Here is a 16,072-nt window from a genome sequence, read left to right as displayed (position 1 = left end):
GCTGTAGCGTCTATATTTCTTTGTTATTCCACAGACAATAATATTCCTGTGCTTGAATTTCCAAATAAAATTTAAATAAATATCTTTTCCAAGAATTCTGTATAAGCACTCAAATATTTCCAGAAAAACAATCTTTTAGAATCCAAATAATTTGAATAAAAATTTAAATATAACTCCAAACTGATCACAACAAAAGGAACACCTTTACGTCACAGTATTTAGAAGACCGACTGAATAATTTCTCTACAGACAAAGGTTATACAGTAACATGAGACGCAAAACAGATTCCTTGATTAGGGTCAAATCTCCAGAATTTTTGTGAACAGCGTAGAAGTATTTACGTCTAAAGGCACGTAGTCCCAGTCAACCTTGATTTCACTACTATCATTCACACATTAAGAATGGATTTTAAAAAAAAGTAGTTTACTTGGTTCTCAATCAAGGTCAGAGACCAGGTCAGCATAACAGTCCGGTCAAACTAATTTCTGGAAACGAAATTACATTACTTTTACATCTAATAAAATTAAAAATAAAAAGGTTTTAAAACGTTCAAACAATTAAATTAATCAATTATAAATTAAATCAGATATAAATAACACTTCCCCCATAAAGAAAAAGATTTATATAATAAATCTTTCTTTTTCCCATAGATTAATTAAACATGAGGTTAAAAAGAATTCTTATAAATTATATAAAGTGTACATGAAATAATACATTTATATACACGGAAAAGTGCATCTGCTATTAAATTATCTTTTCCATTGATGTGCTGATGTCAATATTATATTCCTGTAATAACAAACTCCACATTAGTAGTCTTTGATTTCTTTTCTTCTCATCTTGTGGATGAAAGTAAAAGGATTGTGGTCGCTAAATACAATGATCAAAAAAGGAGCTGAACTAATGTAAACTTCAAAATATTGTAACGCCAATATCAAAGACAAACATTCTTTCTCGATTCTTGAATAATTTGTTTGGTGCTTATTGCATTTCTTAGAAAACAAGCACGGAGGATGATCTATACCATTTTCATCTTCTTGAATCAAAACTGCTCCAACCCCAACTCCACTTGCATCAAGAGACAGTTTAAATGATTGACTGAAATTTGAAGCTGTAACAACTGGCGCGCTTGTAAGTATGCCTTTAAACTTGTGAAAAGCCTCGTGATATTTTTCAGTCCAAAGGAACTTGTTTTTCTTACTCTAAAACTTGTCAGGGGTTCACCAATTATAGAAAAATGGGAACAAAATTTTCAAAAGTATCCAGCCATACCTAAATATCGCATCAGTTGATTTATATTAACAGGCACAGGGAATTCAGAGATAGCCTTGACCTTAGCATATGTTGGTTAATTTTGTCCATGTCCCAAAATATGTCCTAGAAAAGTTACACTAGCACGGCAGAACTCACTTTTGATAAATTAATTTTCAAATTTGCTTGTGTGAGTCTTTCAAAGAATTTCCGAATTGTTTGCTAAATGTTCTTTCCAGGTGTCGTTGTAGATGATGGCATCATTGATATAAGCATCACAATTGTCTAGACTAGACGTAATCATATTCAAGAGACGTGGAGAAGTACTTGGCGACCCTTTCATCCCAACGACATTACTTTATATTGATAATTATATCTGGCGTCACGAATGCCAACATTTTCTTTGCTCTTTCCGTTAGTGGAATTTGACAAAATCTTTTGAGAAGGTCAAAATGTTGACATACTTGGCATTTCAGATCTTAGCAATACAGTCTTCGAATCTTGGTAAGGGAAATTGACCTGTTTTTGTCGCACTATTTACTTTCCCATAATCAGTTCAAACACGGAATGTTTTATTTATTTTTGGAACTTTTCCTGGGCTCTATAAAATCATTCCTCAGCAAATACTAAATTTCTTTCTTCGAGTATTCCTGTTTGAGGGGGTTCATTCTGTACAGGTGTTGTTTCGCGGGTTTGGAATTTACAATTTCAACATCTTGGAAAATTGTGTTTGTTCTTGTAAGAAAATCTGGAAAGAAGTGCTCAAATTCATTTAACAACTATAAAGGCTCATTTATTTCTTGCACTTGAAAATCTGTAAATTTCTGATCCGGGTCTTTCATAATTTCTGAAGTCCGAAGATTTGTCACTCTAATATCAGTAGAATCCGATGATATTCTTACACTTAAATCTTCACTGAGTGGGTCGGGTAAAACTAAATTAATTGCGTGTTTATTATGGCTTTCATTAGACTGGTACTCCTATAATTTATTTAGATCCCAGGAGCCCTAATATTATAATTTAACTCATTCATTTTCTTCTTAACTTTGTAAAGCCACAATATCTAAACTGAAGAAAATTTTGATGAATGGGCAAGAGAGAAAAAACTTTGTCATCAGACTCAAACGTTCTCTCTACTGTAGTTCTATAAAATAGTAATTTCACTTTTGACTTGAATTGCTGAATGCCAAATTCAAGCATAATTACTTGGAGAGTTCTTGACATACCATTTGCCCCTCGATCAGACTGGATAGATTTGGCAAGGCCAAATGGAGCTTTAAAAAATGCTTTATCAACGCTTTTACTATTGTTTTAGATTTAATATTCCTCAAAAGAATTGCCTCTGGAAACCTTGTTGACGCACACATAATGGTCAACATGTATTGATTACATAACTTGGTCTTAGGTAAGGGACCAACACAATCTACCAAAGGTCTACTACATGGTATATCAAAGGCAGGAATAGGTTGTAGACAAGCCTTACGTACTTTCTGATTGGGTTTCGCTTTCATTTGACATGTATGACAAGATCTAGAGTATTTACAGGCATTCATTTTGATTTTAGGCCAAACGAAAGTAAGTTAAGATGTTGTGATAAATCTTATTAATCCCTAAATGATCAGCCAAAGGAGTTTCATGGGCCAAGTTAAGTATCTCCTATTGGTAATGTTTTGGAAATACAGTGTTATAGTACACTGAATATCGTCATTAGCAGGTACCTCGGGAAAACTCCATTGTCTCATAAGAATTCCATTTTAAATGAAATAACAGACAGGCGCTTCAGTGGCTTCAGTCACACTAATGGCCCTTTGAAACCAACAGATCTCAGGATCTTTTTTCTTTTCGACAACAAGTGATTATCGTTTTTCACCCTGATTAGAATGAATAGTTAAAAGATCACTGTGATCAAGACATTCTGATTGACAAGCAAGGAAAGAAAGTGACCTCATCAAATGCCTGACCAATGCATAAGTCAGCTAGAGGAATACTTTCTTTATCAACATAATTTTCAAGAGTTTTCTTTGCCATATCTCTTGTAACTGTACAAGCTGGAAATAAATCAGGGAATTCATTTTCAATTGGATCAACTTTCGGATCCAAACAAGCTTGTCAGTTGCAAGTGGATTAACCACAACGTTGTTTCCAGCTAGGTCGTTGCTAAGTAATAAATGATTGCCCTCAACGGGCAAAACATACACTATGCCGACTGCCACAGATCCTGAGATTACGTCTGATGACAAATGTGCACAGTGGAGAGGAGCATTAACAAAGCCGCACTCTACTCCCTGAATAAGAACACTCTCATTAAAAGAAGACTTCTCAGATAAAGACAAAGTACCCGACAATAAAAGACTATGAGAAGCTCCAGTGTCCCTTAACATTTTAATAGGTATAGGATTGATGTGGCCAATTATACCCAAGAGTTGTGATTCTAAATTCAAGCGTCCAGTTAAAATAGTAACTAGAATCATCGCAGTCCCTTCAACATATTAATTGCCGGACTCATCTGTTCAGACAAAATCAAATTTGTCAAACAATTGTCAAACATTTGATCGAGAATAACCATCATTTGTTCAATCATCCAACACAACGGATCAAGTGGTATTACAAAGAGTGGCAATCGGCGTACAGTCTCTTGCAAGAAGGTCAAGGCGATCCATGCATCGACACTCAAACTAAAATCAAGTCATTTTGAAACCTGGAGGTAGCGGTTCTCTAGGAAGTGTCTTCATTCGCTCCCTCTTAAAATTGGATCCAAGATCCCCAAAGTCCTTCGCAAGAAAAAAGCCACACCCAAAAATGTCAAACAAACCCAGAAAAAGAAAAAGAGTAACAGTGCTGAGATCAGGTCGCAACCCCTGGAAAGGAATAGTCCCCAGAAAAAGAAAAGCCCATAGAAAATAGTTTCTACCCGCAAAGAAAGGCACTTCGGCTAGGACGCAACCTTACATTCGCACACTACGAACTTCAGCGACGGTGACCGTGTTTCCAGTAGCCCCAGGTTCTCACACGTCTCCGTTGTTGGTGATGCCTACCAAACCCAGTTTGACATATGTTCTTCCTCATCTGAGGACACAATGGAAACCCGCGTCTCCAAGAACTTCAGCTCTAGCGGTGATACCCTCCGCCTCTTTAGCTGCAATGACAGGTGCTCATAAGATACCTGCCTCCAAAATTAAAGTCCAAGAGAGGTCGGGCATGTTATAGACTATACTGGATTTATCCAAGCAAGAACTGTCTTTATCTAGTGATTTGCAAACCCCTCCACGACGCGTCATGCCTGTCGTCAAGTTGATACGACGTGAAGACTATCAGAGGCGACGCATTCCAGTATAAACAGACCTGCGATAAAGGATGTAGATCAGTGTTTTTGTGTCCCTGGACGTTCAAATATATCCCCTCAAAGAAGTGCACACATCATCATCGTCGTTCATCTGTCCAAAAAGGATAACGGAAAAGATAAGGACAGTCTCGTTATCCGAAAACAAATACTTAGCCAAGCATCGACGTCACCCCTGAAAAGAGGCAATCGTCCAAAGAAAAAAAGGAGCGACAAAAGATGAGGATTGTATAACGGTTTGGGAAAAAGTTTCAAGATTTTTGACGATGACATAGTCACACAAAAAAGATAATAGGGTAATTGCCAAGTCATCGACGTCAGTGTCTTATTTGGGTGTGCCCCGGAACAAACAAAGAAATAAAGGTGTCACCCCGAGAAGCCATTCCTCTTCTACCCCTAAAAAAAGAAAAGGAAAAGAATTCTTCCAAGTTTAGCCAAACGTTGGGACGTGTTGTTCTTCCTGTCTAAAGCACATACACCCATGCGAAAACAAATCATTTAAACTGCCTACAGAGACCTCGTCGATAACGTGTGTGAATTTTGTCTGAACGTCTTGAAAGGCATCAGAAAGAATGCTTACCCAAGCATCGACACGTTCTTCGCCAAATTATCCAGAAGAAAATACCCATTCGTTAAAAGAAAATTATATTGCTTCAACTAGGAGGAATTTCGCCATGTTGTTAGAACCCTTTCTGAAAGATGCATTGGGAACAATGGTGTGAGGACTCGTGGGAGCAAGATAAAAAGGAACCAACAAGATAAAACGGACCTCTTTGGCCACAAGATCTCAGACGTGATATTTGGAAACTGATGGAAAAACGAAAATTGACTTTAGTGCCTTACAAACAATGGATGGAATTCCATCGTTGGCAAGAACAACAGACCCCGCATTTAACTTCCAATCCTCATTTGACCCAGATGTCCCAGTTACAAAACAAACAGCAATCGTTGGTGGATCGCAGCGATTTGTAAGAAACGAAAAATCGCTAAGGTAGGTCAACTGTTGCAACGATTGCAACGTTTTCACGAGAAAGCTTTAGAAGAAATAGCTTTATCAACTTTGAACGATTCTGAGACCTGATGAAAAGTCCACCAAACGCAGCCCTAAGGATGGCAGAGGAAGAAGAGGTGCGTGAAGTTTTTCAAACACTGCAAACAGCTCCCATCTCTTGTTAGATTGCAGAGTCCTTCTTGACCCATCGATCCACTCCTCAACGAGAAAAACTCAACGTTTGGGTTAAAAAGATGATGTCCACTCCTCCGTCGACAGAAGTGAAAACGAAAGAAGGGAAACCAGAAGTGAAAAATAAAAGAAGACCAAACCCATCATATTACCACCCTTACCGCCACCACTATCCATAACTTCTACTCCCAAAGCACGTCGAACACGTAAAAAGCCGTTTCCAAACCACCATCTCGCCCCACCTAATATATCATCATCGAAGAGTGGGTGACTTATTACAAAATAGCGAACGTGTTAGTCAGCATTTACTACGATCCATCCCATCCTGCTAGTTATGGAGAATTTCAGAAATTGTATCATGCTGCAAGAACATGACTGAAAATTGTCCGTTTAACTAAAGTGCAACGATGGTTACAAGAACAAGACACGTACAATTTACACAGAACCATTCGACGAAAATTTCCAGAAGTCACACACGAGTGAAGAGCATCGGTCATCAATGGCAAGCCGATTTAGCCAATATCTCTAATTTGGCCAGCTACAATCGTGGCTACAGATGTTTGTTTTGTGTCAACTAAATTTGCCTTGTCCGTGGCATTGACTTCAAACTGGTGTTGAAACAAAGTGGTCGTCACCCCCTCTTCGATGGCAAACCGACAAAGGCACCGAATGTATGAACCAAGCTTTCCAAAAAGAATTGAAGAAACATGACATTCATGTTTTCACCACCGATAATCCCGAAACCAAACCCATCATCGTGGAACGTTTGCAACTCACTTTGAAAGAACGTATGTGGAAATATGTTACGCATCAACACTCTCTCGACGTCTTCCCGCACCTGGTTTAAGCTTACTACCAATTGTACCATCGGATCATCGGATGTACCCCCCCCCCCCAAGAAGTGACTCCCGACAACGAAGTGGCTGTTTTCGAGCACCTGTTTGGTACATCCCAAAGAAAGGTGGAGTGTTGGTAGCTACAGATTGAGTGTGCATTGAAAAAACAAAACGCACTTTCGACAAAAGTTACTTATCCGACTGGACGGCTGAATTGTTTCTTGTCGATGGACGAGTGCCCGGCCGTCATCCTTCCGTCTATAAATTGTAAGACATGAACGGGGAAGTGTTAAAAGGAATTTTTTACTTGCCCGAGTTACAACGCGTGACCAAAAAAGCATTCTTAACGAACAACTCGTAAAAATGGAAAACGCAGTGTCAACGAAGTCAAAGTGCGTTGGAAAGGATATTATTCCAGTTTTGATTCTTGGATCGATGCTTCGCATGTCATCTACTATAAAAACAAGTGACCATCGTGCCCTTCAACGCAGCCTCAACCGCTACCACTGCAGTGTCCACACCTTCACCGAGGTCGTCTCTGCAAGATCTACAAATGTAACCCTTGTGCGTGTGGTGTGGAGAACGTGTGCCTAACACGTAAAGCGACTTTTTCTGCCAAATCTTAGTGGCGTATTGTGTCATCGGTGCTGACATTGCCTATTTGAGTTTGCAACAAGTAGACAAACAATTGTTGACCATTTTAATGAGCCGTTTCATCTGTTACGTTCTTCAGATTCATTCCCTGAAATACTCCTCAACGGGAACAATGGGGGTTTTGCGTCTAACATCAGCCACCCTTTCAATGGTTACCACTCGAACAACAATCCCCATTTGGGCACTTCTCTCACTTCCAGTGACCCCTGGGACAGCAGAACGATTGAATTATGAATAACAACTATGACTTTCATTTAATGTTACCCAGTGACAGTTCCATTGAGGTCTTTCCCAACAACACTTGGTGCTGGTAAAAACAAACCTACACATCCTTTTAAGAGCCATGATCTTTCACGTCACGTCTATGACTTTTTCATTCGTCCTGGTTATTTAGTGGTCAGGATTTGGTGGATGCATTTGCTACCAGATTCAAGGTAGCGTTTTGGAAATATATGGACATATTCAGAAAAAGTGTCACTATCGAGTACCATTAATTGGTTCGTCGCCTACTGATGAAATTTCTGGATGAGAAAACGATAAGTATTTAATTGTGTCGTGAATAATTTGATATTTTGGGTTGGGACATCGAGATGAAGAATAAAGTAGAGACAAAAATGCAAATTAGCAATGGTTTACGAAAACCAGACTTTTGCAAAGTATTTTCGATTCCCGGTAGAACTGAACCAATGACTAAGTTTGATCTTTGTGAACTCCGATGTGGTGAAGTACAACGTGGTAGGACACACTTCCGTACCATTACTGTGGGTCATTCCTTTTAAAGTAGATTCTTGCGCGAACGCTGAAGAGGAAGGCGGAAACACATATCATGTTCATCGCAATTTGTACATCCTCACTATTTGCCCGTCGCTAAGTCGTATTTTGACACTGTCAACATTGCTATAAAAGGAGATCTGGAACAAAATATTGCATTCATCGAAGGGAAAATCACGGTGAAACTCCATTTCAGAAAACGATTATCTAATAACTTGTAAGTCATGTATCCCTTATACCGGCGAGTCGCTCCACAGCAAGGACATGGTTTAGCAGATATGCTGAAGTCGACGTTTCGTTCTTTGGTCCCGTTTTGAAACCAATGGTGGCACGAGGATTGCACGCCTTGAAAGATGTCGTGTTGACACAAGGCAACGAATTTCTCTAAAATGTCATCATCGACAAACAAAGTCCTAAAGAAGCTCTATTGAGAGCAGACAAAATCTCTTGCTTCAAACGGACAAAGACATTTTGGGCCAAGGAGAAACTCTTATAAGTGCCCCTGGACGCTGCCGAGTCAGGCATTCCTGTTTTCCTGACGCTACACGAAGGACATGGTAGAAAGAGACGACGAACGCACCAGTCCAGAGGACCTCACACCCATAGATCTAAAAAGGCGACCGAGAAAAGAATTATCATTCGAGATTTAAACATTTTTGATTATTAAAAATATTCAGGGACAAAGAAGAAAGAAAGAAAGTGATGCATCGAAAATTATCCTCGTGTTCCATGTCGGAAACTTGAGCTATTTGCCATGCCAACCACTATGATGACGATGCAATAATCACAATGGTATAATTTCATCCCGTCTCCTCTGACGGATTCAGTTCCCACTGAGTTTGAAATCAAAGGACATTCAAAGATTACATCGATCTGAATAGCAGTTACTTGTACTTGAAAGTCAAAGTTGTAGATAATGATGGAGGTAAAATAGAGGCCACGGATGAAGTAGCTCCCGTAAATAATTTGATGCATTCTTTATTCAGCGAAGTGGATTTGTAATTGAATACCTAACTGGTTAATATAAGTATGGATACTTACCCTTACCGTGCCTACCTGGAAAACCTCTTGACGTACGGAACAGACGCTAAGGACACTCATGTGGATGCATGAGTGCTATAGAAACATAACGACCCGTGCGAGTTCGACAAAATATTCTACGACAATGATGGATTTGAAGAGCGACGAAAACAAATCATAAACGACAAAAGCTTATAACTAATGGATCGTTTGCGTTTGGACATGGGGTTGCAAGTGAAGTATTTGCTGAACGGTATTGATGTCCGCCTGAGACTGGATCGAAGCAGTATCGCTTTCCATTTGATGGCTGATGGTCCCGTTTACAAAACCGAAATCGAGGAAGCCAGACTACGTCCGACGCGTGGAAGTGTTACCTAAAGTCTGAAATAACATCAGTCACACTTTTAGGCCAAGTATCAAATACGACGAGTGGAAGTGGAAACCTTCACTATTCCCAAGTGTCAGAGATCCATGATTGAAGATCATCTGTTCCAGGGACAATTGCCCAAATGTTTAATCATTGGCATTGTCTAGAACTGGGCCTTCAACAGAGCACACAATGCAAATCCTTTCAACTTTCATCACTTTGGCGAATCTTTGTGTACCAGCCCCTTTGAACCTGACTTTAGTGCCAAGAGGAATTACTTGAGATCGTATTTGTCCCTGTACGAAGCCACCGGAAAGTTAGGACTAACACCAGTCACGGTATTTCATACGAGGATTATGCAAGAGGCTGAGTTTTGTGGGCTTTTGATTTCACTCCAGATGCCCAAAATCCTACTACCACCAGCAACAAAAGTAAAACAATCCAACCGGGAACATTGGCTCAAACCCAACTATTACCACAAGGCAAGAACAAAAATTGACTAACAAACTCAAAGAGCCCGAACCATCAAAATGCAAAAGAAGTCATACACTCCAGCAAAACCCTAGGCCCTTCAAAGGAAACAACCCGATCCGATATAGCAGACCCAAACATGCATGACTTACTACCGACAGAAGAAGAATTTATGCACCGGAGAAGAGGAGAGCAAGGTCACCAAAGGAGATATTGACTCTGAGAGAGTGTGAAACTCCAATAAGCGGAATACTCAAAGCAGGTGTCTACCAAAGCAGAATGAGACGCCCTTTGCGATTGATCGGGCTATCACGTCTCATCAGGACAACTGAGTTTTGAGGGGTGGAAATTGTTCCACTTCTTCATGGTACGGATGTTCGGGAGAGACAAGATAAGGGACCCGCAGAGGGTGCAAATGCACAAAGCCCTAACACGCCAGCCCGTACTTAATCAAATCCAGTTATTTTAATGGACAAAAAAAATATGAAAGCCACCTGTGCAATTAATCACATCAAATTAATCAAATCAAATACGTCAATACATTTCTTGATGATTCGCTAATGAAATTAGATATTTGTGTACAAAGTGTACTTCCCATTTTCTAAAATAGTAACAATCAGTTAAGTCAAAATGACTAGATAAATATTTAATATCACGCATAAGTAATATGGATAATTTCGATGGTGGTAACCAAAGGATCAAATCAGATTAATGAAATAAAGATATCAAAAGTGGTTCTCAAGTCATTGCGAGAACCGCATGCATTCAAACAGGCAATATGGTAATTACTCGACATATTCGTGTCGAGTTCAGGAACGTCCAGGCATGTCTTGATTGTGGTCTACACTGGTGCTGGGGTTGGCATGTTTCTCATCCGAAGGCAACAACGTGGGTGCACCTCCTCCAGATGAAGTCCGCCATTTCCTTTCCCCAGACATGATAGCTTTCCGGCCTCAGCGTTGATACTGGATTAATGGTGTAGCCAGTCACTAATTACAATCCAAGCTTTAGTATTCAGACTCGACGGATAGGTAGCTAGTTCTCCGTGGGTGTCTTACACATGCATATGGCCATGCTACCTTTTCTTCTGTTTTGATAGTTCGTCATGGCCCATGTGCATCAAGCTTTTACAGCTCCCGTCTCCTCCCTTGTCGATATAGTGACACGCGCTCCAGTGTTATTCCTGCGACATCCCCTGGCTGAATGGTTCGAATGCTGAAACTTGTGGAGTTTTGGTATCAGGGGATATTTTCCATCACGTCCGCGCTTACGACCTATAAATTGAAAGCGTTCGTCATTTAGGCTACCCAGCATTCACTCGTTAACATGAACAGAATAGCAAAATTGTTAGACCTTCAGATGCACCTGGAGTATGCCAGGCGGATCCTGGATGAACTGGCGATGTAGACAATACAGGAAGAAGCCAGGATTGAGGAAGAGGTGAAGAGAAAGAAGATAAAGAAGGAATAAAGGATCTTGCCTCACCTGATGATTAGGTCAGTGTGAGAGGTTAAGCCTCTGGTAACACCACTACTACACCAACACAGCCACTACCTCATCCACAACCACTACCACCAGTACAGAGACACGTGTTCCTCCAGACGGAAACCTGGGAGGCGGAGTTGCGTTAGCATGAGGTAAATAGACCAAGGTATCCACGTTTGTGGAATAAGAGAAGGAGGCTAGAAGAAGTCTTCAAAATCGCACAAACTGAAGATTGAGATGCTGAAGCCAATCAAACAGTGCGCTCCCAAGGGCAAGGCTGAACTTGGAACAGGACTAGAGTTGCGTGTGAGGGGTCAAACCTGGAAAAGTGCACACGTTAAGAGGTGCATCTGAAGTTCAAAAACAGCCCTTTTCAGGGGAAACCAAATCTCTAGAAAAGAGATTATTTAAGTTGTCAGCTTGTCTGAATGTGGGGTAGTGTGATTACAAACACTCACCCCTTTGCTGATATATATATATATATATATATATATATATATATATATATATATATATATATATATATATATATATATATATATATATATATATATATATATATCAGCAAAGGAGTGAGTGTATGAGTTCGCGTACGTTTGTGTGGATTATAGATAATATGTGAAGTTAGTGTAATGAATGTTGTCCTTCACGTCCGTGCTTGAAACAAATAAAGTCGAGTGTTTGTCATTCGCGCCATTCAGCCTTGAAAACACCCATATGGCAAGTAATCACTTCGACAAGATGAAGAAGCTGCAAAACGTTCTCGATAATTTGGGACTGATCGAGGAGATGCTAGTCAAACTAGATGACGATTTTTATTACAGTCTCCATCGAGTCAAAATGGATACAAACAATGTAAGAAAGGTCAAAGGAAATGTTAAGGAAGATGATGAAAAAGAAAAACGGAAAAGGATAATGAAGAGGACAGAAAGTAAATGAGGGAATGGAATAAATATATAGAAAAGGAAGAGGATAATGAGAATGAGAAGAGGAAGAAAGAGGAGGAGGGGAAGGAGAAACAGGTGGAAGAGTAGAGTGAGAAGAAGACCAAAAATGTGATGCAAAATTTTAGATGCTGGTGGAGGAAGAAAGAAGAAACCCAAAGGCCCTTTTCATGACCACTCCACTGTCTCGAAAAGATATTTACTCTCTTTACCTAAACTATTTTAAGTCGATTTTGTAGTTTTGGTGCGATAGATTGATGTTCATCAATCTATATATGTGTGTTGTATATGTCTATGTCTATATATCTGCTGTATTTGTCTCGACCTAGAGTAGCGCGTATTCAGGTCAGACCCTTGCTACGTTGTTACAATATCCAGTACCGTGACTTAACTTCACCTGTTCAATTCCTATTGTCCCTATACAACAAGCAATCTTTCCTTTGTCGCCATACAGGCCCAATATTCCCCATGTTAAATTCCCATTGTCGCTCAACGTCCCCAGAATGTGCCAAAAATTGTTGCCCCCAAACGTGCCCATGGGGGGTCTCTAATGTATTTTCCCATTGTCGCTAAACAACCGAAATTCACTACTAGTGTGTTATTAGTGCTCTACATTTTTCACTAAAACCATCGTTCATGTATAAATAATAAGTGCAACTTATATTGATTTAATCAATGTGAATAATAAAGAAACTAAAAAACAAAATCAATCAACTTATCAATATAAAAAGCGATGGCGAACAGGCACAAAAGGACAGAACTACATTTTTAGCGGACACACTCAGCAGGAATGTGGTTTCCATCATTCAGTCATTTCAAAGATGAATCTCGACAACTAACTCCGTTCAAAGGTCAAATAAATGTATTCGTATATGATATAATTAAAATATAGTATGTTCGCTGTATCAGTGATATACCACTCGTTTAACTATTTTAGGTCTCGTTTCCTTTTAAAACAAAATTTATGCATCTCGTGGTATATCGTTGATACAAAGTACATACTACACCCACACAGAGACACACACACACATATATATATATATATATATATATATATATATATATATATATATATATATATATATATATGTGTGTGTGTGTGTGTGTGTGTGTGTCTGTGTGTGTGTGTGTGTGTGTGTGTGTGTTTTATATGCTTATATGCATCCATATCTTTATGTACATGAATTATTGTATGCGTATGAGCACATAAGAAACAGAGCATTCTTGTATTGCATTTTGTTTATTTTTATACAGCTTGAACTGAACGCATCTACAATGTCGTCTACTAGTTCCTACCCAACAGAAAACACATTCAACGGTTCTGGCGATTCAGCAGCCAAAATGGAAAGCTATGTAAGTGTCTTTTTATAAGCTAAATATAAGTTTTAAACTGTAAGAGATAACTGTATGTAACAATTGTAATATATATATATATATATATATATATATATATATATATATATATATATATATATATATATATATATATATATATATATATATATATGACTTAAATTCATACAATAACTAAGTCGCTGAGCATGGAAGGCCTAAGGTAAGGTAACGTAAAATAGAATATCTGAAGCTGTGAGTGATTGTTCCAGATATATATTTTAAATCTAAAGTCAACAAGACAGTAAAGAGGTAACGGACGAATTCGTGAAAAACTGCCAAAGGTATAATGGATGCTTAGCTTTAATAAAAAAACTTAATTGCTTGTTCTCGAGAATGTCTGATATAGTTCGTCTCGTTTTCGTGTTTTCGTGCTGTGCTGAAACAGGTACCTAAAGTTCGTTATGCATAGTCCTATAATGTTACGACTACAGTGACAACAAATAGGATATGCATATCTTAATTAAGTCATCACTTTATACTGTTTTTACCCTTCTAAATTAATCGCATAGTCTTTAAAACTGTATCTAATTAAAAAAAAAAAACATCTAAGCTGTATATTGATACGACCATAGTTAAGAGAACTTAAATGTCACTTTTAAAAAAAAAAAAAAATAACGCATTCTTTCTCCTTTCGTGACAAATCGTTTATCTGGCAAAGGGGAAAATATATGGAATTTTAAACATGTGGTTTCGACATAATAGTTAGCGAGCTATCGCAACGTATTTAGTTATTCAGCAAATGTCTTTACTTACCATATATTTCCTTATCACATTATTGATATATTTTCTATAATCCCGGAAAGTTTAAAACTGCAGAATATAAAACTACTTTCACATGCATTCAAGATTATGTTAATTTAAGGAGTAATTTCTAACTTTTAGCCTGTACTAGGTATTGCAGCTCAGAAAATTGCATATTGCTAGGATCTCAAATGTCCACTATCATAAATTACTTCTAGTAGTCCAGTCGAAACCTTGTGTTACTATTCTGATATGCTTTATACGTAACCATCTTTCCTTATATTCCATATAGATAAATGAGGGATATGCAGCCATTAACGACATAGGTCTTAAGGTAAGAAGCAAACTCAAGGAGAGATTAAATCTAAGACTGTTTGTACTGAAACAGCTCAATAATAATAATAATAATAATAATTATATATTGATGTATAGTAGAAAAATTACTTTATTGATATGATTTAAATTATATTCATGTGGATACATGTCTGTCTGTGTCAGAGAGAGAGAGAGAGAGAGAGAGAGAGAGAGAGAGAGAGAGAAAGAGACAGAGACAGATAGAGAGAGAAGAAGATGATGAAAAAGTAGAAGAAGATGACGACGGTGATTATAATGATGATGATGATGAAAATGAATAAAATAAAAGGCCTAAATATGGAAATGCCAATTTGAATAACATGCCTAAAGGCAGAAGAATCACCTGAATGGGGAAAAAATGACTCCAAAGTGACATCGCCACTGTGGCTATTCAATTGGTATCGACACTGGCGATAACATTGTTCTTACATTTATATATTTCATTATTCCATTACGAAACATATAATAAAAAGAAGTGATTAAGTAATAGTAAATGCGCCAAATAGACCAAGTGCTTTACACGGCCAACGGTTCTATAATAATCTCTAGACACAGTGAGTACCAAACTCTCATGTTATCATGCAATGGTGATGATGCTCGTAACAAAGCTCATGGTCCATGCTACTCTATAGAACATGTACGTCGTAAACCCTCATGTCCCATGCTACTTTATTGAGAAAGTGTGCCGTAAACTCTCATTCATTTCTCTTTATATACCAAGTGTGCAACAAAACTTCCTGTACTATACGACTTTATATACCAAGTGTGCAACAAATCCTTGTGTAATATATGACTTTATAGACTAAGTGCAATATAAACCACGATGTTATATGCTACTCAAACGATCAAGTCCGTAACATAATTCACATTATTTACCATTCTCTGTACCAACTGTATCAGAAACTTGAAAGCTACGTACTATTGTATAGACCTAGTAAGTTATACAAATTCATATTTGAGAATATTGTAGGGACATAATGTGCCACACAGTTTCATGTCTCAGATACCTTTCAATCGATCTCAAATTATATACTACTTTACAGACCAAGTCTGCAATAAACTCCCATGTTTTGGACTAAGCTTTTGACTAATACCAAGTCCGATGCAAGCTCTCAAATTAAATAATACTCGATTGTCCAAGCAAGCCATATTCTTTCATATTTTATTCTACTATACATACCAAGTCCATCAAATTATAAACAAGACGACTGATCAAGGGTGCCATAAATTTGTATATTCTGTCCTACAATACAAGTGACT

General features: G+C 38.2%; 1 protein-coding gene across 2 annotated transcripts in view; it reads left to right on the top strand.

Moving 5' to 3' along the window:
* Positions 1–16,072, top strand: part of LOC149799804 (uncharacterized) — a 52,933-nt gene that overhangs the window by 21,551 nt on the left and 15,310 nt on the right. The window contains exons 2-4 of one of the 2 annotated variants that reach the window (XM_089959206.1): positions 998–1,131; positions 13,577–13,675; positions 14,751–14,792. In XM_089959206.1, the coding sequence (XP_089815332.1) occupies positions 13,598–13,675; positions 14,751–14,792 (120 nt within the window). In that variant the 5' untranslated portion in view covers positions 998–1,131; positions 13,577–13,597. The remainder of the gene's footprint in view (positions 1–997; positions 1,132–13,576; positions 13,676–14,750; positions 14,793–16,072) is intronic. The other variant, XM_089959207.1, reaches the window with a different exon arrangement.

This window comes from Sinohyriopsis cumingii, chromosome 5, assembly GCF_028554795.1.
Source record: "Sinohyriopsis cumingii isolate HCF-2022 chromosome 5, ASM2855479v2, whole genome shotgun sequence".
In the NCBI taxonomy this organism is placed as follows: domain Eukaryota; kingdom Metazoa; phylum Mollusca; class Bivalvia; order Unionida; family Unionidae; genus Sinohyriopsis; species Sinohyriopsis cumingii.
This window is presented reverse-complemented; position numbering and strand designations above follow the sequence as displayed.